General features: G+C 28.8%; 1 protein-coding gene across 1 annotated transcript in view; it reads right to left on the bottom strand.

Moving 5' to 3' along the window:
- The window catches only part of LOC111641054 (voltage-dependent calcium channel type D subunit alpha-1-like), a 142250-nt gene that overhangs the window by 11333 nt on the left and 104313 nt on the right, over positions 1-26604 (bottom strand). The window contains exons 31-39 of the mRNA XM_023387161.1: positions 25429-25481; positions 22755-22901; positions 18985-19186; positions 16674-16832; positions 12940-13050; positions 8954-9037; positions 8751-8873; positions 4888-4953; positions 3581-3672 (exon numbers count right to left, since the gene is read on the bottom strand). Of these exons, the coding sequence (XP_023242929.1) occupies positions 3581-3672; positions 4888-4953; positions 8751-8873; positions 8954-9037; positions 12940-13050; positions 16674-16832; positions 18985-19186; positions 22755-22901; positions 25429-25481 (1037 nt within the window). The remainder of the gene's footprint in view (positions 1-3580; positions 3673-4887; positions 4954-8750; positions 8874-8953; positions 9038-12939; positions 13051-16673; positions 16833-18984; positions 19187-22754; positions 22902-25428; positions 25482-26604) is intronic.

Genomic DNA, 26604 nt, shown 5'->3' with positions numbered 1-26604 from the left:
CTATGTAAGAGGCGTGCTTTGCGGAATTCAACATTGATGTTGGGGTTGGAGGTGTAGATAGCCAACACCATGTTGGCCAATCCTTTCATGATGGTATGGGATTGAATACATAAGCATCATTTAAACTTCAAGTACTGTTTAATTTTTGCATTGTTTAATAATGCATTGATTAATTTAGATTGAATTACATTGATGTACTTGATTTCTTTTCACTATTTATTAAATTTGTTATATTTAATCATTAATAGAGCTAAAGCTGTTTTTTTCTAAATAATATCCACACTATTTTTGTTAACCACTTGACAGTGAGGGATAGATATATCCGTCCAGGGCAATTGTGTGGCAGTGGTGAAGGACATATATATCCATTAAATTCTTTTGGGGGTATCGCCAAAAACTACTGTGAAAAAAATTCACATAAAAATGAATTATGTAACAATAAAAAAAGACTTTTCTTTACTAGATATAACTGTTTACAAAATATTTTTCTGAAACGGTAATGAGAAAAAACGTGTGGAAAAATACTTTAAAAATTTCCCATGTTTATACTCCACTACTAGGGATAGCACCATACCTGACTATACCACTGTTGAAAGGTTAAAATATAATTTCTTAAAATATTTGACTTACAATCTTAGTTTTATGACATTGTTTGATGAGTTTTATAAATNAGTTTTTAATTTAAAAAAAAATTTATATTTGTAACATCAAAATAAACCTCTCATTTAAATCTTGACCAAATTAACAAATTATGTAATGATGTGCAATTTCATACAGTATAATACTGATGAATTTCAAAAATCTTCCAAATTTTGTAACATTTGTGTTAGAACTCATATATATTCTAAAAATAGAATATATAAGTACTGTACATTGTCCTGATATTGGCCTATTAATAGTTTGTCTAATCTTTAAAATTGTTTGCTGTTATAAAAATAAGGTTTCTTTTCATGTCATTCATCAAATCCAGATTTTGTGAGTAGTTTTTTGAATATTTTTGTTCCTCAGAGAATTGATGCTGAAGAGATGTTAAAAATTTTGCTTATTACAAAACTTCTGAATCTGATAATATTTAATCATATTTTAAAGGATTTTTGACATGGAAAAGGACTTACATTTATGTCACTAATGACAAAGTAACAGAACTGATAGGGAATATGTAAAATAAAAAGACAAAAAGTTTCAAGGAAAAAGAATACAATTACTGTTGTAGAAAGATGACCTGTTACGAATAAGAAATGAATTTGTAGAATCAATAGGTTTATAAAATAATAAATATTTAGAGGCTTGGAGAACAGTGGATTGGCCCACATGGTTCATTGAAGTGGCCACCAAGATTTCATGATCTTAAGCCTATGGATTTTTTTGTGGGGATATTTTAAAAATTGTGTATACAAAATGCCAATATTGGATGCTGAAGATCTTGAAAAGTAAATTATGAGGTCTATCAAACACTCACTCCAAGCATAATTTTCTATATTCAACAATTGAATGAATATATGTGTTGCTTGTTAATAGAGACAAGTTTGAGTGATTTCTTGGAAGTGTTTATGTTTTGATGTAGAACTTGATACAGTGATTTTTTTGTGTATGTGTTTGTGATCTGGAAAATATGTTTTATTCTTTTTCATTTATTCTAATACATTTTCAACACATTTTGATTTCACTAAAATGAAACCAAAATATTTTCTTCATTAACGGCTTGCTTATCACAAAATAATTAAAGGTTGCGAAGCAAACACACAGCAGCTCAGCATTACAGGAAAACCAAATTTACACAGCCCTTCAAATTTTTGGGAGTATGTGGTACACCCTCTTTATCAATTTTTAACTGAAAAAAATGTGGAATGTATTAACTTTGACCTACTCTACAACTTTACAATTGGAACTGTAGTTCTATGTGCAGTAGAAACTGAGATAAATTTTACTCCCTCTTTTTTTGAGAGATAGGGAAAAGTCATTGATGTATTAATGAGTAGTCCATTTTCAATAATGTATGAAAGCAAGCATTTTTTACATAAATATGACAGTTATTTCTGTGCTATTAGTCTGGTGTGGCTGTCCGCCATTTTGTATATACATAGTTATAGTATTTAGATTTAAGATTCTTTGTTCTTTTCCTTCCTTCTTCTTCATACTAATGACCATTTCCGGTCACCCGATCAGGAGCGGGAATTTCGTGGGTCCTGATTGGTGGCTTACCGACGTGAACAGGGCGCGGCCCTGCCCGTGGGGTGAGAAGGACACTTTTTGCCTGAACGACGAGGAGAGCGGGTTAAGAAAATATCGTCGGGACAATAAGTCAGTCTTAAGACAAAGAACCAGCCCAATGTACGAAGTTGAGCGTAGTCCACAGAGAAGAGAAAGGGACTAGCGACTTGATTGATGAGAGATAGTAGTCTACGAATACTAAGTGCCAAATTTCATACTAGGAATGTTTAATATACCAAAGTCGGCCGAGAAAACCCCCGCATTTATCGGAAACCACCATCAGGACCTCCTGTGATAACTACCGGTAGACCTTTTCTTTCTTTCCTTCCTTTTCCTCTTATTAGTATAGTATTAGATTAAGTTAGATATAAGTTAATTATAAGTTAGTGATTAGACCCTATATCGTGGTAATTAAAATTTTTGTAAGATTCCGGACGAGAGTAGAGACCTGTTGTATATTCGTGTATTTGTCTCTGACGGGCATTTCTGTATACCTGTTAATCCCTGTTGTAATAAATTATTGTTTAAGTGATATTCGTTGGAACTATTTGTCTCGTACATCTTTAATTCTCACACTGGATCACTTTTTAGGCAACACCCTGTATTGTTTGCAATATAAATATAAAGTCTGCATAAGCTCTACTGATTCTTTATGAAAATAATTAGTAGAGACAATAAAATTCGCAATAGCAAATAAACCAAAAGTTTTCTGGTACAAAATTTAAAATAATCAAGGAAATTACTCTTGAAATATTATGACAATCTTTAATTAGAAATAAAACTAGTGAATATTGCTTAATTCTCACTATGGTTACTCATTCTTGTTAAACTGTCTTGATGGATTTAGACATTATGATAGCAGATAATTTAAAATGTCTTCACATGTAAAGATGTCAAAATGGATGACTTTATTAATAACTATAACATTTCATATTATATATTCAGTAATTAAACAGTTACTAGAAAAAGTAGAATTAGAAGGAAAGATTCAAAATATTGTATTACATTTCTAAGTTCAGATTTTCAGAAAAATTCTGAAGATTTGTGTAAGATTTATTCAACTATAGTCTATAGATCTTAGTCACAATTAATTTTCATAGCTATCGGTAAATTTTTCTGAAATTTAAATATTAAATCTCTTATAAGCCATCGCAATTACATTATAGAATCAATAAATTTTTAACATATATCATGTTAAAAAATATTTTTCTCTTTTTATATGTATTTAAGCAGCAATTGAAAGAATAATCTAACATAATGAATTTTATGCATATAACCTTAAATGCAAAATAATTAAAATTATATTGAATTTTAAATCAAAATACTAATTGATCTCTTAAAATATTGTAGTTAGTTTAAATTAACTTACCTAAATAATACTAGAACTGCTTGAGGAAAAGTTTGAAAATTATTGTTTCTATTAATAGGTGATTCGGGGTTTAAAGCAATTCTTCCAAAAACCTTTATTAAATAACATAATCAACATAAAACAGATATTTACAAAATCATAATTACTTGTAAATTTACAATTACTTAAAAATAGTTTCTAAGCTTACAATAGCTTACAAATTTAGTTTCTAATTGCCAATTTTCTAAATGAAATAGTTAAAGGTCTTAATATATTTAAATTTCATATTATGATTCTTTTATGGTAATAAACTAAAATTCTAAAGATGTTTGAAATAAAAATCCTTTTAATTGACAAAATGTATATTTTTAATGCTTGAAATTTTGTATTAATAACAAATTTTGCTCATATTATTGAAATAATAATAATAAGTAATGCATTGTTCTTAAAATATGATAAAAATATTTGGTAGCTAATTCTAAAACTGAATTTATTAAAAGCATTTTAAAGAGCTCATAATGTTAAACTTTAATGCGTTCGTAATACTTGATTTAATAAATATAAAGCTTTCCTCTACAATTTCATTTTTACAAATATATTAAAGTGAGACAATCGCTTATCATTTCTGAACATTTCTGTAAAATTAAATTGTCAGTTACGAAGCGTTTATTTACCTGTTATTGCCTGGAGGGACAATAAACCCAGTAGGGGAGAAGGAGAGGGTATATATTGACTTGTGGTTAAGAGAGAGACTCTCTTTTATTTTCAGTGCCATTTCAGGAAGAACACGAAGGCAACCAGTGACGATGTGACTGTGCAAGGGAAGAATTACGAGAGTTAATGGACTCTGCTCCAATCAACGAGATGACCAAGATAAGGCAACGATTATGCAACATAAACATTTGAAGAACTTCTCTCATTAGTGTCTCCTCTCACCTGTATTTTTCAATTTTCCTCTCCCATGTAAGAAAATTTGCAGATTAGACTAATACGTAATTGTCACAAAAAGACAAAACAACTGATTGTAATGGGAACTTAAAGCATTGTGTAATATTTGAATACCCTCTGATTATTGTTTGTATCACATTTGATGTTAACTTAACTTCAAGTTGAGAAATAAAAACTTACAAGAGTATTGAACTAGTCATTTGTTTTGTTTGAAATGATAAATAAAGAGCAAATGTATGGTAATATGGATAGCATAGCATAACTTCAATTTGTTTGTGTTTTGTGTATTTACATCGATAACTATATCTATATTAGCTTGACAATATGAGATTTCAAATTAGTAATAAAAAAGCTAATATAATTTCCAAATTTCATCTTACCTGCATACCAATAACAGCATATATAAAAAATAACATCACTATAAGAAGTGCGACATACGGAAGTGCCTGAAAAAAGTGTAAAAAACAATATTTTTAAAAAATTGCCCGGACAAATTTACTTTAACAGAAAAAATTATATTTCTTGAAACTATACATACAAGATGAGTTAATTTCTTTCATTCCCTTCATATGCTGTTGAGGTAATAACAATTCCAAAATTTTAAAAAACGTTTTTATTAATTTTATCTTTGTGACACTGCTAAAGGACTATTTTAACTTTTTTGCATTGTATGGCAGACGAGTAGCCTATAATAAAAGGTTGACCCCACCGTGGAATTGTTATTACCTCAATAGCATGTGAAGGGACCAAAAGAAATTGGCTCATGCTGTATGTATAGTCTCAAGAATTATAATTTTTTCTGTTAAATTACAATATTTTTAATTTTATAATATAATTAAGCATATTAATTTTCTGCAACATATAAGAAATTTTTAAAATATAATTATATAATTTAAGAACTAATTATGCTTCACTTTCATTATAAACAAACAAATGACTACATAAATATAACAGCAATCTTAATGTTTCCTGAACATTTTCATTCTGATTTATAGATCATCAAGAGTTTTGACAGAACAAGTTCAAAAAAAGAAATTTAACGATGTTCAAATTCAAACATATACTTGTTTTCTACATAAAAATTATATTGTTATTAAAAGACTAAATTTATATTTAGCCTTTTTTAACAATCAAAATTTGTTTTAATTGGACTAGTAGTTTCACATCTTATTTAGTATATAAAAAAAGAAAACACATTTACAGGGTTTTTATAAAGAATTTAGAACTAGAAAGTTAAAAAATAATTTTAAAACTTAAAATAATGCATAATTAGATTCTCTAAATAGTTATTTATTTTTAATATAAGTTAAGTACAGTAGTGCCTCGTATAATGTACTTAATCCATTCCAGGTGCACATCCATTAAATGAAAAGTCCATTATAGGAAATGCATTTTCCCATAGAAATGCATGTTAAAACATATAATTCGTTCCGCAGCATAAAATAACCGTACTGTACCATAAAAAAAATGAAAATGGAGTAGTCACCAATTATGCTGGGTAGTCAGATGTTGTGAGAAGGAGGTGGAGGAACACTTTCTTTACACATTCATACAGATACAGACTTTTTACACATTGCAGTAGGTCTCTTTTTATTGTTTTTTAATTGGAGTCAGATTCAGGAGAGGCTACCAGAGCTTGCAGAATCATCTCCTCTTGTTCCATCCTTTTTTTTTGGCAGCTTGCTTCTTGAAAAACATGTCCAACATGGTCTGTTTCTCTCTCTTCTTCAACACCTGTCGGAAATGACGGGCAAGGGTGTCATTGTAGAGATCATTGATCCTGTTGGCCTCAGTTCTGTTTGGATAATGAGTGTTGGTAAACTCCTAAACCTCTCTCCATTTGACAAGGAAGTTTTTGTCAACTTTCACTCCTTCTGATGATGTCTTGCTTTGTTTCAATTGAAATCACCTTTCTGTTTTTTTAGAAGCCATGATTTGCACAACACTTGAATAAATTAAATACCCTGCACTGAGGTGATGTATGTAATAAACAAGGGAGCAAGCCGAATCCCAACGGGAGCTCTGTACTTCAGATATAACAATAATATATTCTAATAATACTAATGTGTTATAAAAATAGCCGATTGTCATTGGCAACGGCAAAAGAGTGGAAAAATCATTCACACTTGTTCGCAGAAAGACCGTTGTTCGCCTCACATAACTGCCAAACGGAAAGTCCATTGTTCGCAGCCAGTCCATTGCTTGAGTCATGTAATGGCCAAACAGAGGTCTGTTGTTCACAGTGTCTGTTATTCGAGGCATACATTATACGAGGCACCACTGTATTTTAAGACAAAGTCCACCCAAATAGGGACCATCATTTATTAATTTCATGTTGCAGAGTGTACAATCTCAGTGACCAACCTTCCTTTCTACTAGCTGCCAAAATACTAAAAAGTCCTTTAAAAAGATATAAAAATTTTCCCAATTAAAAATATAAGGATTTTCTGAAAAAGGAACTGGTGACATAAGGATGTCTTCTGTTTTCTATCCATACTTCTTGAGGGTGCTTCAGCTTTTATCCACAAATAGGTGCTGGAAAATGTAGATTAGAGAAACCTTCCCTGGCGATGATACTTTACANTCTTCAACACCTGTCGGAAATGACGGGCAAGGGTGTCATTGTAGAGATCATTGATCCTGTTGGCCTCAGTTCTGTTTGGATAATGAGTGTTGGTAAACTCCTAAACCTCTCTCCATTTGACAAGGAAGTTTTTGTCAACTTTCACTCCTTCTGATGATGTCTTGCTTTGTTTCAATTGAAATCACCTTTCTGTTTTTTTAGAAGCCATGATTTGCACAACACTTGAATAAATTAAATACCCTGCACTGAGGTGATGTATGTAATAAACAAGGGAGCAAGCCGAATCCCAACGGGAGCTCTGTACTTCAGATATAACAATAATATATTCTAATAATACTAATGTGTTATAAAAATAGCCGATTGTCATTGGCAACGGCAAAAGAGTGGAAAAATCATTCACACTTGTTCGCAGAAAGACCGTTGTTCGCCTCACATAACTGCCAAACGGAAAGTCCATTGTTCGCAGCCAGTCCATTGCTTGAGTCATGTAATGGCCAAACAGAGGTCTGTTGTTCACAGTGTCTGTTATTCGAGGCATACATTATACGAGGCACCACTGTATTTTAAGACAAAGTCCACCCAAATAGGGACCATCATTTATTAATTTCATGTTGCAGAGTGTACAATCTCAGTGACCAACCTTCCTTTCTACTAGCTGCCAAAATACTAAAAAGTCCTTTAAAAAGATATAAAAATTTTCCCAATTAAAAATATAAGGATTTTCTGAAAAAGGAACTGGTGACATAAGGATGTCTTCTGTTTTCTATCCATACTTCTTGAGGGTGCTTCAGCTTTTATCCACAAATAGGTGCTGGAAAATGTAGATTAGAGAAACCTTCCCTGGCGATGATACTTTACAATTTTAATTCTAATTTGTTAAGTATGGATCACATTCAAAAGGCATCATAAAGCCTCTGAATAAGGTTAAAAACATTACCAGATTAAAAATAGTTGGACCAATATTTAAGGTTTTGTTTTTTTAGATCAATAGTAATTTCCAATTAACTATTTCACATATTTTTAAAATTAAAAATTGTTAGGCTTTTTCAGCTTTTTCTACCAACAGACTTGTGAAAAATTTTTGGGTTAATTTGCTTACATTTGATTTTGGGTCCCCAAGAGTAGTTGGCTTTAACAATGTGATCACCCAGCCATCAAATTATTAGTTCTCATTACATTTAATTAAAATTAATATTAAAAATCAAGAAAATATAAATATAAAAGAAGTATATAAAAATATTTGAAATAAAAATGAAAAAATAATATAATAAGAAATAATACACTAACAACTTATTCTTTTATTCTTGTAAATTCATGATCTTTTCTGATCATTTTAACCAATTTTGTAATCATTGTTGAGTTAATTCTTAATGAAGTTTTTTTCAAAATGTCTAAATTTCATCTTTATTTAATGATAATTTATATTATGTAAAATAAAATATCTATTTTTGTGCTATTAACTTTTAAGAAAGAATCTTTTATTTATAAATTATTTGATTAAGACTATTAAAACAGTTACTAAAAGTGAAAAATATTTACATAAATTCTATTAAAAAAATATATTTCATATAATTTCAGAAATATCTATATTGAGAACAATGTAAACAAATATTTTAAAAATTTATAAATAAATAATCCAAATATTTCATATAAATTTACTTGAAATGATTTGATGAATGTCCATAATAATGTGCGAATGCCTTCTCCTCGACTCAAAAGTTTTATGAGACGCATCACACGAAACAGACGAAAAAAGTTGATACTAATGATATTTGTTCCTGGCTGAAATATTAAATGTTTCAGTTATTAGAATGTTTTAATTTTAACAAATGTACGAACAAAACTTTATCCTCTTTACTTACATTGACTTCAGAATAAACAATATCAATAAAGCTACCAAGAACAATGATGAAATCAAATACATTCCAAGCATCACCAAAATAATTCTGTCAAATATAAAATTATTATATATTTAAAAATTAACAATTATTAAATTTTTAATAAAGATTAAAATTGTAATCTTTAAAATTAATTATAGTAGAAGTTTGCTAATTCAGCACCTTGAATCAAATGGTATTGATTATTAAAAATGCCAGATTACTGGACATTTTTGTAATTTTGCAAAATCTGGTAAGTTATATGTACAGTTGCCTAAACATTGAAGACATTACTGTACATTTTGTACCAGAATATGCTGCTCTATGCTTTTGATTTGTTTATAAATACTCTTTAATTAGTCTGAATATTCTATAGTGTGTTAAAGTTGATTGAAAACTTGCAAAAACATTGATGAACATGTTTTTCAATATATATGTTCAAATGAGTTCTGGTTCATGTACTAATAGTAGGTTAGATTATTATTGACCAATCCTAGATTATTAACTGTTTTTCACAGAGTGCCAGATTACCAGACATTACAGATTATAGGTTCTGGATTAACAATTATTCATACAGCATAAAGTACTGTACATAATATCTTCAATAAAGAAAATTACCAAAAAAGAAAACTTTTAAATTATTTTTTTATAACATTAATAAAAATTGTTTTATCCAAGTACTTAATGGTCAAATAAATTAGGTTTGATTCCAACTGCTTAAAATTACATTAAACAAGTAAAATGACAAAACCATATTTGGGACAAGAATATGTCTCAGAGACTCACTACTAAGCAGAATCACTTTGACACTCAAGACGGCTCTTGTTCTTATTCTCCAATCTTCTTTGGTATTGCTGCTTTTGGACGTGATCATTCAAACTTTGCTGGCCACAACCATGAGATTGTCCATGATGCATTTTCAATGAAATTAACCTATCCAATTTCGAAATTTCTCTCCGTTGCGTGTTGGCCTGGGTTAAATTTTTGTCGATGTGTAACAAAAATGTCCCATTTTTGAAAAAAATAATCATGGCTATTGTATCGTCTGAAATTATTTTTTTATTTTGCACAAACAATATACAGTTTAATCCATAACGACAACCCTAATATAAAGTCAAATTTTTTTCGGTCCCACAATTTTACTATACTAGATAATGTTAAAAAAACATACTTGTAATGACATAAAACCCTGTTTTAATGTCATATTTGAAGCACTCCCAAATTTACAAAATTAGATTACAAATTTTATTTAACAAAGAAAATACTACGTGTTCAGTTGTAGGGTCAGAGTCCTCCACTTCCTAGAACGACTGTGGGTGGTACTCTCACCACATGACTTTGCTTTGCCTGTTTGTAGAGAGAGTCGCCATTTTGTATTTTATTTTGACTCAGTTCTCAGTCTCCTGAGTACCTACAAGTCTGGTTTTTGTATGTGTGCATGATTTTGGCATCTAATACTCTGTGCCAAATTGCAATTCCTGACATGTACTCCTTCATACATCTAAGCTGGTAACACAGCAGGCAGTACGATTTTATAAACAAGATATAGTCTTGTCAAAAATAAATATAAGATAAAAAAAATGAATACAAAACAAACATTTGATCAAAAAAATAAAGCATTATAAAATAAACTCATAAACTATATCTTTAATTTTAATATTGAATATATGAGACATAAGTAAAAACACTACACCTATAAACCAGCAATTTTTATAAAAATTGCAAATGTTTTCGCACATGTTTAACATCCATCATCAGGCAAACTAATCCCCAAATGCTGAAACAAATGGGATGGGATGGGAGATTGCTGAACATGTATACAAAAGAGAGGTAATGAACGATGAGAGAAAGGGGAGAAGTAAGATTTATAGTTTGAAGAAAGACTTCCATGCTGTTCTGAGGCCTACCATTTCCACCTCCAAAATTTGTTGTTATTAATATATATATATATATTTATATATATATATAGTGTGTGTGTGTGTGCGCGTGTGCATGCTTCATAAATTGTTATTTACGTTATCTGTGTAATTTTAATCACTTTATTCTAATCTTTTAGTTAATAATGTATTCACTTCAATTAATCAGTTAAAAATTTTATTGCATTTTAAACTCTATGTGTATTTTATATCCGTTTTTATTGTTCTGTCTGGTTGTGTAAAGAACAACTATTAGCTATTAGGATGCTCTTTGGACCCACATCTCAAAGATGCATATGTAAATGTGACACCAAAACTGTTTATCTATCAATCAACATTGTAAAGGAATTTCGCCTATTTTTCCAATTTTAGGGACCCCCTTTCCAAAATTTTTAGTAATATCAATTTAAAATAATTTAGAGAAACAAATTAGAATAAAAAAAATTATCAATTAACTGTTATAAATCTCACAACATGCAAAGGAAAAGATGAGGGGGATGACCATCATTTTACCCTTTTTCGATGGTGTTGGGTGACCAATGATATGCTATACATGTCACATGGATGTATTTTATTTTTCATTGAGAATAGAGGAGGAGGAAGACCACTGGATAACCAATCTTGTTTTTTACAAATTACTTCACCTTCCTCAACAAAAGCATGATTGGTCAAAAACAAAGAATAAAACAGAAAGAAATGACAAAATTGACAGACTGGATTAATAGACTGACTGACTAGCCAGACAGGGGACTGACTGACTGACTGAGCAACTTAACCCAGAATGGGGAGTCGGACTTAGAGGATGGAACAACTCAGTGAGAAATGGAAAAAGCAGCTGAGTGACAGACTTAGTGAAGGACCACGGGCAGAACTGAGTAAAGGAGAAAGATGAAAAGGAGAAGAGTACATGCAGAGAAAGTAAAGAAAGAAGAGAAGACAACTCTTTTCCTGGTATGTTGTGTGTTGCGCAGTTCAGATACCCCCACCGTTTCATAGATTAGGCCAACTTCCTAAATCGGATTTTATAATTTAGTTTTTTGGTAATAAACTTCTTCATTTGTACTTGACTTTGCATTCATCCTCCTGAGAGGATCATTCCTGGACTTCGGAGTGACTCTTACCATCATGCCTTAACTATTTGTTTTTTTGTCTAAATCGGAGGTGTGTCCAACAAAACACCTGGTGGCAGGACCCTACCCAAAACTTGCATAATCTAATTTTCGATGGCCCTCGATCCCCACACTTTGGGGAAGGAGTCAACATTGCAAAAATTAATAGCAGTGTTATTGTGGGTGGCCTTATATATTTCCACCCGCTCGAAAGAGTTGACTAGAAGAGCTATGTAAGAGGCGTGCTTTGCGGAATTCAACATTGATGTTGGGGTTGGAGGTGTAGATAGCCAACACCATGTTGGCCAATCCTTTCATGATGGTATGGGATTGAATACATAAGCATCATTTAAACTTCAAGTACTGTTTAATTTTTGCATTGTTTAATAATGCATTGATTAATTTAGATTGAATTACATTGATGTACTTGATTTCTTTTCACTATTTATTAAATTTGTTATATTTAATCATTAATAGAGCTAAAGCTGTTTTTTTCTAAATAATATCCACACTATTTTTGTTAACCACTTGACAGTGAGGGATAGATATATCCGTCCAGGGCAATTGTGTGGCAGTGGTGAAGGACATATATATCCATTAAATTCTTTTGGGGGTATCGCCAAAAACTACTGTGAAAAAAATTCACATAAAAATGAATTATGTAACAATAAAAAAAGACTTTTCTTTACTAGATATAACTGTTTACAAAATATTTTTCTGAAACGGTAATGAGAAAAAACGTGTGGAAAAATACTTTAAAAATTTCCCATGTTTATACTCCACTACTAGGGATAGCACCATACCTGACTATACCACTGTTGAAAGGTTAAAATATAATTTCTTAAAATATTTGACTTACAATCTTAGTTTTATGACATTGTTTGATGAGTTTTATAAATAATTATAATAATATAATTTAAATATATAAATACTAAATTTAAAATACCTTGAAGCGGAAAGCCATTAATTTCAATAGAAATTCAAAGGCAAACACTGAAGTGAAGATCATATTCATGACATCAAGACTTTGTGTATAGACATTTGGTTGACCATAATACTAAATAACAAAAATAATTATAAAAAAAACATTTAATTAAATAATGTATTAATTTATTACATATTAAAAATGTAAATAATGGTATTACATTAAAATTTATCATGTATACAAAATTTTTGACACATTTTAATACATATTATAATAATTATCACTTATTAAAATTTTAATTTAAAAAATTTAATTTCAGTTTCACCAACACCAAATTTTTTCTGAGTTTAAAATTCATTTATTTTTACAGATGTTTTCAACCTATTTACTGTAGGCCATTATCAGATTTACTAAAAATGTTCCGAAATAGAACGTATCTTTTTCAAACATTTTACATTTTTAAAATTCAAAAATAATTTAATTTTAAAATAAACTGAAGAAGTGTGTATATTAAATAAATAAAATAAATAAACAAAAGTAAACAAATAAAACATAGTAAACAAAGCTGACTATAAAGAAACATGCTTTAAGAGTTTTTCAGTCACATTGTTTTTCCTATTATATATTTCCATGCTATTGGAAGCGCATTAGCATCCCTAGCATTTAGGCAATGGTTTTTTTATTTTACTTTTATAAATTTCCACTTTTTCCATCTCCAACGCAATGGATGGAGAGTGCACCATTTTAATGACTTTTGCCTCTTCCCATTTTACATCCACTACTTCAGTCTGTGCCATAATCGCTAATATTGTGTTGTTGTGTCCCTTGTCAACATTGTATCTATGCTCTTGCAGACGTACTGCCAAGTTTCTTCTAGTCACACCCACATAATCTTTTTCAATTCCTAACTGTTGATTTTCAAATGGTATTTCATATACTCCAACTTTCTCATCATTTTTTACTCTGTCTTTATCATTCCATAGTAAGCTATAGAAATTGGGTCTCTTTTATAGACCATTCTCAAATCTTCATAAGAAACTAATTCATTCACCACACCTCCTCTGTGAGAGCATAGATACAACATTGACAAAGGACACAACAACACAATATTAGCGATTATGGCACAGATTGAAGGAGCGGTGTAAAATAGAAAGAGGCGAAAGTCATTAAAACAGTGCACCCTTCATCCATTGTGTTGGAGATGGAAAAGGTGAAAATTTATAAAAGTAAAATAAAAAAACCATTGCCTAAATGCTAGGGATGCTAATGCGCTTCCAACAGCATGGAAATATATAATAGAAAAAAGAATGAGAATGAAAAACTCTTTAAGCATGTTTCTTTATAGTCAGCTTTGCTTACTATGTTTTATTTGTTTATTTATTTTATTTATTTAATATATACACTTCGTTCAGTTTATTTTAAAATTAAATTATTTTTGAATTTTAAAAATGTAAAATGTTTGAAAAAGATATGTTCTATTTCAGAACATTTATAGTAAACCTGATGATGGCCTTAAGTAAATAGGTTGAAAACGTTTGTAAAAATAAACAAATTTTAAACTCAGCAAAAAATTAGGTGTTGTTGAAACTGAAGTGAATTATTTGCTGGGAATGTGGTGGATAGATAGTTAAAAAATGTAACTTTTAAACTGAATAGTTAATTGAAAAAATTAACTTTATAAAACATAAGTTTCATCACTAAAACAACTCTAATTTTAAATGAAACAAAATAAGATTTAATAAATGAGTCTAAATTCAAAAAATCAATATATATTTTTTTTTTAATTTTTACTATTTCGGAGTTTAAAAATGCTTATTAAATTTTACTCTGTTTCAAATAATTTATTACAGATGTATAAAAAAAATATCATTTATTTTAACCATTTTCATATCTTTATATTTTTTATTTAATAAATCTAATTGTAATTATTTACTTATAAGCCAATGCTAATGAAATTAAAATTAATTTTCAACTAGTGTTTTTTTACATAATTATTTAAAAGGCAAGTATTCAATTTTATTAGTATTTAATTTTAAATATAATTAATTATAATAGTAAAATATATTACAGTACAATTCAATACATTCATTATTCATTATTTGAAAAATTAATAAACAACTCTACACCACACTGGGATATAGTTAACAATGTACCCAGAACTAATAACTGGTGTGCACAGAAACAAAAATCTAATGCAAACATTTTCAAACTGCACTAGAGTTCTTCTTCAGGCATTATAAAAAACACTCAATGGAATGTCATAAAAGCTTTTTCTGGAATACAAAATTGAAACAAGCTTTCAAATTACAAGCACAAAAATTTAAAAACCCATGTCACACCTGCACACTCAGTAGCCCAACTGGGACAACAAATGGTTAAACCATTTTGTTAATCAACACTTGCCAGGCCATCAGCAAAACCATCTCCACTTTGTAATTTATGCACATTGATGTAAAATTAGATTTAAATATCTGCACGGCCTCCAACCATCTGAGGTGTTCCATGGAGGTAAAGCGAGGATGAGTTTGGCTCGGTTAAAGTCCACTACAATATCAGAATCTGTAGTGTATGTAGAGAGGGCCATGGTAGTTCTCGCATGTTATATATCATTAAGATACTCTTGTAATCCGATTCTCATGGAGTGCTTAGTTGACCCAATGTATATCAGATCCCTATTGCATCTATTGTCTGTAATGAGGACACTATATATGCTAGGGAGTCTGTTTGGGTTGGGAGGGTCTTTCCTATTACAAAGCATGTCAAAAATAGTCGTGCACTTCCTGAGAGTGATATGCATCCAATGTTTCTTGGCAATTTCAAAATACAATAATTTTAAATACAGGTTAAAGGTGATAGGGTCCCATTCCATGTCCTTGGTTTGGTTATCTCTTAGCAAGTCCACTATGGAGGTGAAACCTATGTGTGTCCAGTGATAATGTTCAATCAGCTCATGTATAACATTGTGGTAACCATATACATTGACTATGAACTCTATAAATATTAATTAGGCAGCACAAGCCTGGGGAATATAGAAATGTGTAAAAGCTCTCCTGACTAATGCCTTGTATGCTGTACTTTTGTAAAGAAAAAGATCACACGACCCCACTGATATGTACCAGAACATTGAACTATGAACATTTTCAAACTCTGGTGGAGTTTGAAAACGTTTGCATTTGTATTTTGTTTCTGTGCACTGTGGTTATTGGTTCTGCGTACATTGTTGAAAATATAATTTTAAGGTAACAGATAAATAAATTATACACATACATTATTAACATATAAAATAATTTTTGATAATAGAAAACCATTAATAAATAAAAGTACTTGCTTACTGGAGACTAAATTCGATAAAATAAAATAAAAAACCATTTAAGCTTAAGATGACCCTTGATAGATAATTTATTTATTTATTATTTTAAACATACCAAATTTTTTTTGTGTGTAACACTTTTATTAATAACGTGTTACTTATTAATATTTATTACATATCCATTTATTTGAAATTCATTTGCGTAATTTTTTGAATTTCTCATTCAATTTTAGAGAAATAACTGATGATGGATGCTTAATGCGTTTGAAAATGTTCTTATATTATTAAAGAATTATGCTGGACTTTTGAATGGTTTTTTTATTTTATTTTATTGAAAACCATTAAATTAAAAGTTATATTAAATGATTTATCTACTTTTAATAAATAATTAATATATAATTATTATTAGCAAATATTAAAAAATAAAAATATTGTAAATACTTACCTTCATTGCTAATACTAAAGTGTTAACCATAATAAGAATAAAAATAGCATATTCAAAATATTGGGATGTAACAAACCACCACACTTTGTATTGCAATCTGTGCTTTGGGATATAACGACGGACTGGTTTAGATTTCAAAGCAAATTCAATGCAATTCCTCTGAAATTAAAACCATAACAATAAATTATGTAAATAAATAATGGTTAAAACTGAATAATTTCATTACTATTTAAAACTTCACAAATTTGGAATCAAGTAGAAAAATAAAATTTTTTCTCAGCTGACTCTCAAAGATAATATATGAGGGTCATTCTAAAAGAAAAGAATGTTTTGATCTGACAAACAGCACAGTTCTCCCACCACCACCACTGCCGCGTCATGGACCTCCTCATTTTTTTGCACCAGTATGATGCTAACAGCGAGCCACAACAATAGTTTACTGTTTGCAGTGTGACTTTAAAATGTGTGACAAAATTAAAGATCCAGCCAAGTGCGAGGTTCATAGTGTAATATGCTTTTTGAATACGAAAAACGTCAACCCTATCAAAATTTACACAGATAACTGAGGTTTATGGTAATGTGATGAATGAAGTTTCAGTTCGAAACAAATGGCGGGGATTGTTGTCCAGAGGCATTGTGCTTCTTCAGGATAATGCACGTCCACATGCTGCTGCATTGACAAAGAACTTGTTTCAGAAGTTTAAGTGGAAAGTTTTTGAACATCCTCCTTATAGCCCGGACTTGGCTCTGAGTGATTACCATCTTTTCCCAAAATTGAAGGATTTTTTGGCAAGGAATTACTATGGAAGTGACAACAAACTGGAAGAGGACATTAATGACTGGTTCAAGAACTTGGCAGTAACTGAGTGTGCCAAGTTCTTGACAAATGTTTAAATTTTAAATTTGACAAAGTCTATGACAAATGTTTAAATTTGTATGGCAACTATGTAGAAAAATAGCTAAGGGATCATATATATTGTAAAATAAGTTTTGTTTCATTATCTTAAATAAAAATATCTAGAGAAACAAATGTTCTTTACTTTTAGAATAACTTTTGTATAATATGAAAGTACAGGTATACCTCATCTTACGCTGGTAATTGGTTCCAAGAATGGTGACTTAAGTTGAAAATCGATATAAGTCAAATTTACTTGTCACTAGGCTAAACCACAAATAACCATTCGCAATTCTGTATTTTATTTATAAATGCATTTTTAATAATATATGATTAATAAAAATCTATTTTAAGCTTTCAAACAAATAAATTTTAGTTTTTATTATAGTACAGGTAAAAAAGTAATCTAAATTTATGAATACATGCACACTACATACTACATACTGTACTTGTAAATATACATGTTTACAATTTGGCGATGTTTACAGTACATCACAGACTCTTTATTTGTAAATGTGGTTTGCTCTAAGGCATTATAAAATAAGATGATTTTGTAAGGTTAAATAACAAATATAGTTATTAAACAGTAGATATTGGAACTACCGTGGAAAATGCCAATATTGAGCTCTTAAAGACCACTAAATAAGATGACAATACAGAGTCACAGATATTTTCACATTTCATTCTCTATGATTTATGATGATTATATTAACATTTACTGTAAATGTACATATTTTAATATAATTTTATGAGCTTTTAACACTTTTCTAGTGATATTATGATTTCAATATTTGTGGTTGACAGACGTAAAGTTGAATAAAATGACTTAAACTTGATTTTTATTTTTCCATATATTTTTTTGACAAACGACATATAATTGAGAATGACGTAACTCGAGGTATACTTGTATTAGATTTCTGAAGAGGTCTTTCAAAATTTTTACCTTACAAAAAAGCAATTTCAGTTTAGATTTTTTATTCTAAAAATGACATTAAAATATAATAAAAGATTTATTAAGCCATAAATTGGAATTCTCAGAAAATAATTTTTTTATTTCTTTGTAAACAAAAATGTTATATAATTTAAATCAGGAATTCTCAACATAATTGCTAATGACCTCCAAAGATTTATCTGAAGGAAGAATAAATTACTAGGAATTTTTGGAGACTGGTGGACAAACTTATCATTATATTTTATTGAAGTAAAATACAAAATTTGATTCTTTATTTATAATATTTATAATTTTTTATTTTGTATCAGTATAGAAGTGGAATCAGCAAATTAAATGTAGTGTTTGAAAAAGGATCAACAAGCAAATACATTCAAAACCTCTGATTTAAATTAATTCTTTAATTGTTAAATTGTTAAATATGAAAATATAATACAGTATTTAAATAAGAAATATCAAAGATATACCTGATTTTTATCAAGTTCACAGTTCTTATATTCTTGTTCACCTTCACTTTGAAAAGTAACAATCACAAAACCAACAAAAATATTCACCATAAAAAATGCAATGATGATGATATAAACAATGAAATAAATTGCAACAACTGGCTGGTAGTTGTATATAGGACCAATATTTTCAGCATGAGAATCTATTGCTACATACAGCAATCTGAAAAATATAAAATAGTTGTAATTATATTTAAAGCTAAAAGAAAAATTAGATTAACAAATAATATTTCTGTATCATTATTAATTCAATGTATTAAAATTAAATTTGATGAAACATGTATCAGTTCAAACTGAACTGATACATCTATCATCTGAACTAATATCTCTAATTTATATAGGAACAAAGATTGCATGAAAATGTTAGCAATCTTTTGAAGTAAAATCACCATATTTCATGTAACAACCTACAAAAATTTCAAAAATAAGTTTGATAGTGGGTATGGGTTTTGCAGTGATGTAGACTGTCTGTCAATTTTAACTCACAATTATAAACTCATCAAACATCTTTTCCTTTGTCTAAAATCATCAAGTGTGTCTAGAAAATGCAAAAAGTTCTTTATGTACCAGACATATTCATCTATTGCAATTTTTCCCAAAATCACCAAAAATATGTGTACTCATTCCTCACCTTGGTTCTCTCCTGTTCATTTTCTGTATGTCAATCCACACTTTAATTGTTGTTGTTATCATTAGACACTTCTACTTGGACTTATATATTAAAAGCTGATAAATATCTGTTTACTTCCCATTTCAGTTTATAATGTCCTCATTTTCAGAAAACTATTTATAAACAGACTGTTGAATTTATTGTGTTTTTTCTTTTTTTACTTTTTCCACCCTGTGAGCACTAAAAGACTGAGACTTTCACAGAAAGGCATTAAATACTTTCACAAAAAGATGTTAAATACATTTAAATAACATTATATTGCTGCTAGTGCTTTCGATGTATTATAAGGCATCATCCTCAGGCAAAGTGAAAGTTTCTTTTTTAATTTAGTAAAAAGATTGATGTGACATCGAACCTTTAAGTTTGATTAACTTACATGAAGAGACTAAGTTTTTCATGTTAAGTCACTGTTTTTGATTTATTGCTGTAACATCAAGTTTGACAATTAAGATAATTACACACATTTAAAATGATAGCCTTAGTTTGACTGTCAGTGTTTATTCTTAACTAGCTTACCCGTCGTGCATTGCTGCGATCTCAGAAGAAAGGAAATTCAAGCAAACTCGTTATGATAAAATTCAATTTACATTTTATCATTTTTATTGAAACTTATTATTATTATTCATTTTCATCGGGAAAACATTTCAAAGTGTCATTTCAATTCTATTTATTTATTGGAGTGTTTGTGGATACACGATATTTTTTGTTTTTCCGTCTGGTGCGTACACGAATAAATCGGAAGGTTTTCCGACGCGTGAGCCGGCCACATACAGTTGTCCATGCGAGAAGCACGGATTCTCCAAATTTAGCCCACACACTTGCAGCGATTGTCAGAAGTGCGATATTCCCCATTTTTATATATTTTTTTTAATCCTTTATAATTTTAATTATTTAATTGCTCCTTCCTCTCTTCCTTTGCATGTTGTGAAATTTCTGATAGTTGGATAATAAACCATTTTATTGTAATTTGTCTTTTTAAATTATTTTGAGTTGATATTAAAATTTGGAAAAGGGGGATCCCTAGATCAGTAAAACAGGCGAATTTCCTCCTACAACTTCGGTTGTTGTTCGGGGTACATTTAAGGTTTTAACAAAGTTTGAGCAAATACATAATTAGCAAAAAATAGTTGAAATAAAGTGATTAAACAAAAATTATTACAAATATTGTAAATAACAGTTCACAAATGCATATATAGAGATATTTTTTGGAGAGAGAAATGGTCTTCACAATTTGAAATCCATCGATCTCACGATGAAATGCTCATATACACTCTATCGTAGGATCGCACCATCTATCGTAGGATAAATGTACTATGCCAGAAATGGAGTGCATTAAAAAACTTCCCAAAGTATAGTATGATTGCCATGAAGTGGCAATCATACTATGCCAGAAACCTTCGCGGGAGTATATTAAACAACTTCCCAAAGTTTCACGGCAATCGAATAAACGGTGTGGTAATTCATGAAGGACACACACACACACACACACACACACACACACACACACACACACACACAATCATTTTTATATATATACATTAATTACTACTTTAGTACGATTATTGTACATTTTGTTGTCGTTGTTTGGAGAATATTAAAGTGATCAACCGAGGTGAAAGTCTGTTCAAGCAAGAATAGAGTCCGCGAAACATAATCAAAATTTAAAAAATAAGATTGCATATTTTAAACAAGTAAAAAAAAAATGAATAGAAATTCCAGTTTTATACTGTACTTCCTGTTTTATAATCGCTAATTTAAAATTTCATTTTTAATTCCCCGTAAGAAAAATCACTTTTGAACATGCAATACTTTATAAACAATTTGATTCAAAATAATAATCGAGATATTATTGTTCTATTTTATCATTCTTTAGGTCTTCCGTGTTTTTAAATTCCGGAAATACATCAATTATTCATTTGTTAATTGTTTTTATATGTAATATTTGTTTAATTTTAAATTTAGCCTAAATTCCAAGGAATAGATATTTTTAGCGCGTTTTTATTCCTATTCTTTTAACAATAGAATAAATAAATAAATAATAAATTAGGTTCTAAATTCATAGATATCTTTTTGTTTCTTCCATAAATAAACCTATATTCCGCTTATTACAATGGTAATTAATTTTAACCTAACAATATATTGAAATTCACTTATCATAATGAACAAAGGACGAATACGCGATGGAATAAATTTCTATTATTATTATTATTAATAATAATTATTAATTAACAAAAATAGCATTCTGTATATGTAGCCATGTTTAGTTTCCTTATCAATTACATGGCATTTGGCATATTGTACAGAAATATGTAAATCTTGGATAATTTGAGGTTGCGATTATTTCATCTCTAATTTCAAACTAACAGCGGTTTCCTTTAATGTCTTGCCCCTGTACATCATACTTTTTCTGATAACAACAGTCATGCCAAGTTATCTATGTAACTCCATTCAGAGAAAAATTTTTGAATTGAATTCACATGGCTTCCAGTCTAGATCAGAAGTTCATATATAGTTAATTGGGCCTCCTGCCCCTAAGCTTTCCATATCTGGTTTAGACTTTCAATCATCACGATATTACTGGTATAAAATTAAACAAAATAAGCAATTACCCACAAACCAGCAATTAATTCACTTTTAAACAAACGTTTGGGCTAACCCATTGATCTAATTTCATGATTAAATAAATATATACATTAAGGTTAACATCACAATGATAACATCAATTAACTTTTTTTTGTTAGCATTATGGTTTACATCTTAATACATGTTTAATCAAGGAATCGGTTCATTCAAGAAAAATCAATTGACCTTAGCATTGTAGTGTATGCCTTAACAAAAAATTATAAACTTTATTTGAACTTAATTTATAAAAAATTGAAATGTTTTTAGATTATTTTTTGCACCTGCTAAAAATTTAAAAAAATTTCTAAATTTAAATGAATTCTATCATTATTTCTGAAATTTATAAAATTATGGAATAACAATAACCTTTTTTTCTGTTTATAAAAGATAATTAATAATATTTAAAAAAAATATCCTAAATGTAAAAAAAAATTCTTACTTTGGCCATCCTTCAAAAGTAGAAACAGTAAAAAGAGTTAACATTGCTTTGGCAACATCATCAAAATTGAATTCATTATTTTCCCATTTTCTTTCTTCAATTGTTGGCTTATTTATATCTCCACCTTGATATATAATGTATTCACCTCTAAAAAGAATTATTTATGCTTTTTATATTAATTATTTTGTCAATAAATTTCAAATTTTTAAAACTGTTATCATTTATTAATTACTTTATTGAGAGTTGATCAAACTACATGTATAATAGGACAATTATCCTACATTTTCATATTTTAATATCTATTAAATTAGAAATTTTAAGCAATTTCTGATATATGAAGCATATTTTTACAGGATATATTTAAAGAATTCTATATATAAAATCATTAAAAGTATATGTTTAATCAATGATTTCAACAGTTATCATATAAGGTTGAAAAATAAACCATATTCATTGCACCAAATTGTTTTTATTGATTAGGTAATTTCTTGTTTTTATATAAATATGAATATAGAAGGTAAATAGTATATGCAAAAGTGCTAATGAATATAATAGAATTTTAATCATAATCAATCACTATGATAATAATATAACAACTATTAGGTGAGAAATTAAGTTGTATTTTTAAAAAATGAAATAAAAAGTTTGACAGCATCATGAATCAATTTTGTGATAAGAGCTGGTTCTTGAGAAATTCATAATCTATAAGGCTAAAATTTGATTCTTAGTTATGTGAATAGAACTTTATCTATTCACATAACTAAGAATCAATTAGAACTCTTATCTATTCACATAAGAATAGATAAACTTTTATCTATTCTTATTTTGAGCTAAAGATTTTTGTGGGAGTCACTTCTAAGCATGATGTCTTGAATGTTCAGATGTCTTGAAGTCTTTCTTTAGATAATGTTTTGTTTACATCTCTTTTTATGTTCAGAGTGTCATCAAATCTGACTTGCAGCATTAACAAACTTCTCACTTTACTTCTTGTGAGTAAACTTTTCAGTTGCTCACCTGGTATTATTTTAATACTTACAATAGCAAAATGTAGTATCTGTGGAGTGATGACATGCAATTATGCATACTATTTTATCTAAATTATTTAATGCACAATTTAACAGTGAGATTTAAAAGAAAAATCCTAACATTTTTGACCCAGTGAATGAGTCATCATCAGAAATGGATAGTCAAAAGACAAGTTCTAGTGTCAGAAGAAAAAATGAAGGGATGGTCACCAATAAAGTAAACAAATGAAGGAAGAGCTACGATGGCAGCAGTTGATATGACAGGAGCTATTGCCAGGAAGGGGAAGGAATCCTTGTCACTGCTGTTTATGCACAAGTTGATAACAGAGTGATTATAAATTTCAGACTTCTCTACAATGTTTGCATGAGATATATGGGAGATGGTTCAGATGATTTTGGTCACCTGCCAATCTATCTCTGTGCATAGGAAAACAAAATTATAGCATTCCCTACTCTTTTAATGTCATATTTATGCTTGATGAGCCTTTGATTGAGGAATCAGGAAGTTATCTAACACATTCCATATTAATGTTTGTATCTTCATTTATGGTTGGAATGATGTACTGTAAACTCCACTGCTCTATTTGTCATCTATGAGGTCTTTATCATTCCACAAGAAGTGGTATAAAGAGGCTGTGATTTTTAATTGTGAAGTTCCCTATAAAATTACAGAGAGATAATTTCAATTCAATAATTCACTTAAAATGAGACCTGTAGCTAATAATAAATTGGCTTTGTTTCAAACTAAAAAATTATTACATTACAGAATAATATTGTAAGTTGATAAATGAAATATTGTATACAAAATGTCATGTAAAAAATTCAGATGTAATGTCAAATGTAAGAAACTTTAAAAAATACTTCTCACCATTAATTAATTCTTTAGTAAACTGTATTATATAAACTGATTAAAAAAGACAAAAGTCAAATATAAATTTATTTTGTAAATTCTCATATAAAACTTTGTAAAAATTAAAGACAAATTTAGTTTTTTATGTGTTTTTTGAACAGTTTCGTCCAAAAAACACATAAAAAACCAAATTTGTCATTTTGTCTTTTTTAATCAGTTTACATAAAATAACCAAGAAAAATGAACACAATTATAATTTTAATTTCAAATAAATTAAAATAAACATAAGAATTTGGATGATAAATAATGCCATTTGATCCAAAGAAATCATATATGTTATCACAATTAACAAAGATACATTGTCTAGTATATATTATCATAATGACAGATAAATGAATTTTGACTCACTAATATTGAAAACATTTTAAATGTAACTCCACTAACTTTAAACATTTGAGCATTAAGTGTCTTTTTTATGATATCAAAGTGAATGATTAACACATATACCAGATTATCTCATTGACAAATTAAAAACATTTATTTATATTTCAAACAAATTTGTACCCATTGACTTCATGAATATTGTAGTTTGTCTTATATCAAAACTTTTGAATCATAAAGATCTTCTAACAAAAGAAATATTAAATTTTTGTTAAAGAGAATTGTTGTTTTACATTACAAAAATCTATAAAATTTGTTTTTTATAAGTTTACACTGAAATTAATACCAAGTATAAAGCAATAATAATATTAAAATCAGTATCAAACATAATTTTCTAAAACAGATTAAAATAACTTACTTGCAAGTCTTCTCAACCATTTTGGTGCTATCTGTACATCTGAAGAACTTTCCCTATAAAATAAATAATAATGTTTAATTTATAGATGTTTGAGAATGTTCAAATATTCATTACAGAAAAACACCAAATAAACTTGTTATAACATAGCAATAATGATATGTAAATTCAAATTAAATGTAAAAATATGAACTAACTTTAATGAGTACTTTCATTTTATTTCATTTTAACATCTTCAGATTGAATACATAACAATGGAACATTGAAATTGAAGATTTTAAAAAACATTTAACATTGTATTTAAATTTTTTTTAAAATATAAACATTTATACATTTGAAAAACTAAAAAATCTAACTTTTTTTATCAATTGATTTAGATCACTAATTCCAAATACTATACACTTTTAAAGTTGGTGTGTTACAAACTTATTTCATTTTAATTAATATAGTTTCTGCTAAAAATAATGTGTTTGTATCACTAGAAAAATATAATACAGTAGACTCCCATATAACATGATGCTCATGCAGTTCCCACTGAAGCATTTATGTCGCCCCAGACAAAAAAACCAAATTGCCATCCCTTAAATTTATTTAGAGAGAAACATGTAATATAAAATTAACAATCAAATAGTACAAAACAGTAAAAATTAAAATATACCTGTACCTAGTTACAAATTGTTAACTAGATGCATTTTTAATGATTTTACAAAGATGTGTTATTGTACAAACAAAAAACTTGTATCATATAAAAACTAAACAAAAGTACATCAACTATACTAAAATCAAAAGAAACTTTTTTCTCATGTTTAGTTCTGTAAACTCTTTTAAGTTTACTTGATATGCAGATTCATGCACAATCGCCAAAATGGCCAAAGTATTAAGATGATTTGCATGGTAGTGGAAGGTAAAAAGTTTTTAATTAATTTTTATTTAGAAAAATTGCTTTCCCCCACTAGCTACAGTTATTGGTATGATCGGCAGTATTCTTAAGGTGACACTAAGGTTTGGGACAAAATTTAACATTGTTGTTTATGCTTTCCTTTTTGCCAAAAGCCCTCTTTTAAGATTGTTTTCTTCAGAATTACGGAATGCAAATATTTTCTTAGCTTTTAGGCAAAAATAATAAATATGAAATGTAAATTGCATGGTAATTTTAGCCACAGAAAAAATCGACAAATA

The sequence above is a fragment of the Centruroides sculpturatus genome, unplaced genomic scaffold, assembly GCF_000671375.1.
Source record: "Centruroides sculpturatus isolate CEXI.00-Female unplaced genomic scaffold, Cexi_2.0 scaffold1517, whole genome shotgun sequence".
NCBI classification, from domain to species: domain Eukaryota; kingdom Metazoa; phylum Arthropoda; class Arachnida; order Scorpiones; family Buthidae; genus Centruroides; species Centruroides sculpturatus.
The sequence above is the reverse complement of the archived record's forward strand: the minus strand, read 5'-3'. Positions and strand labels throughout refer to the sequence as shown.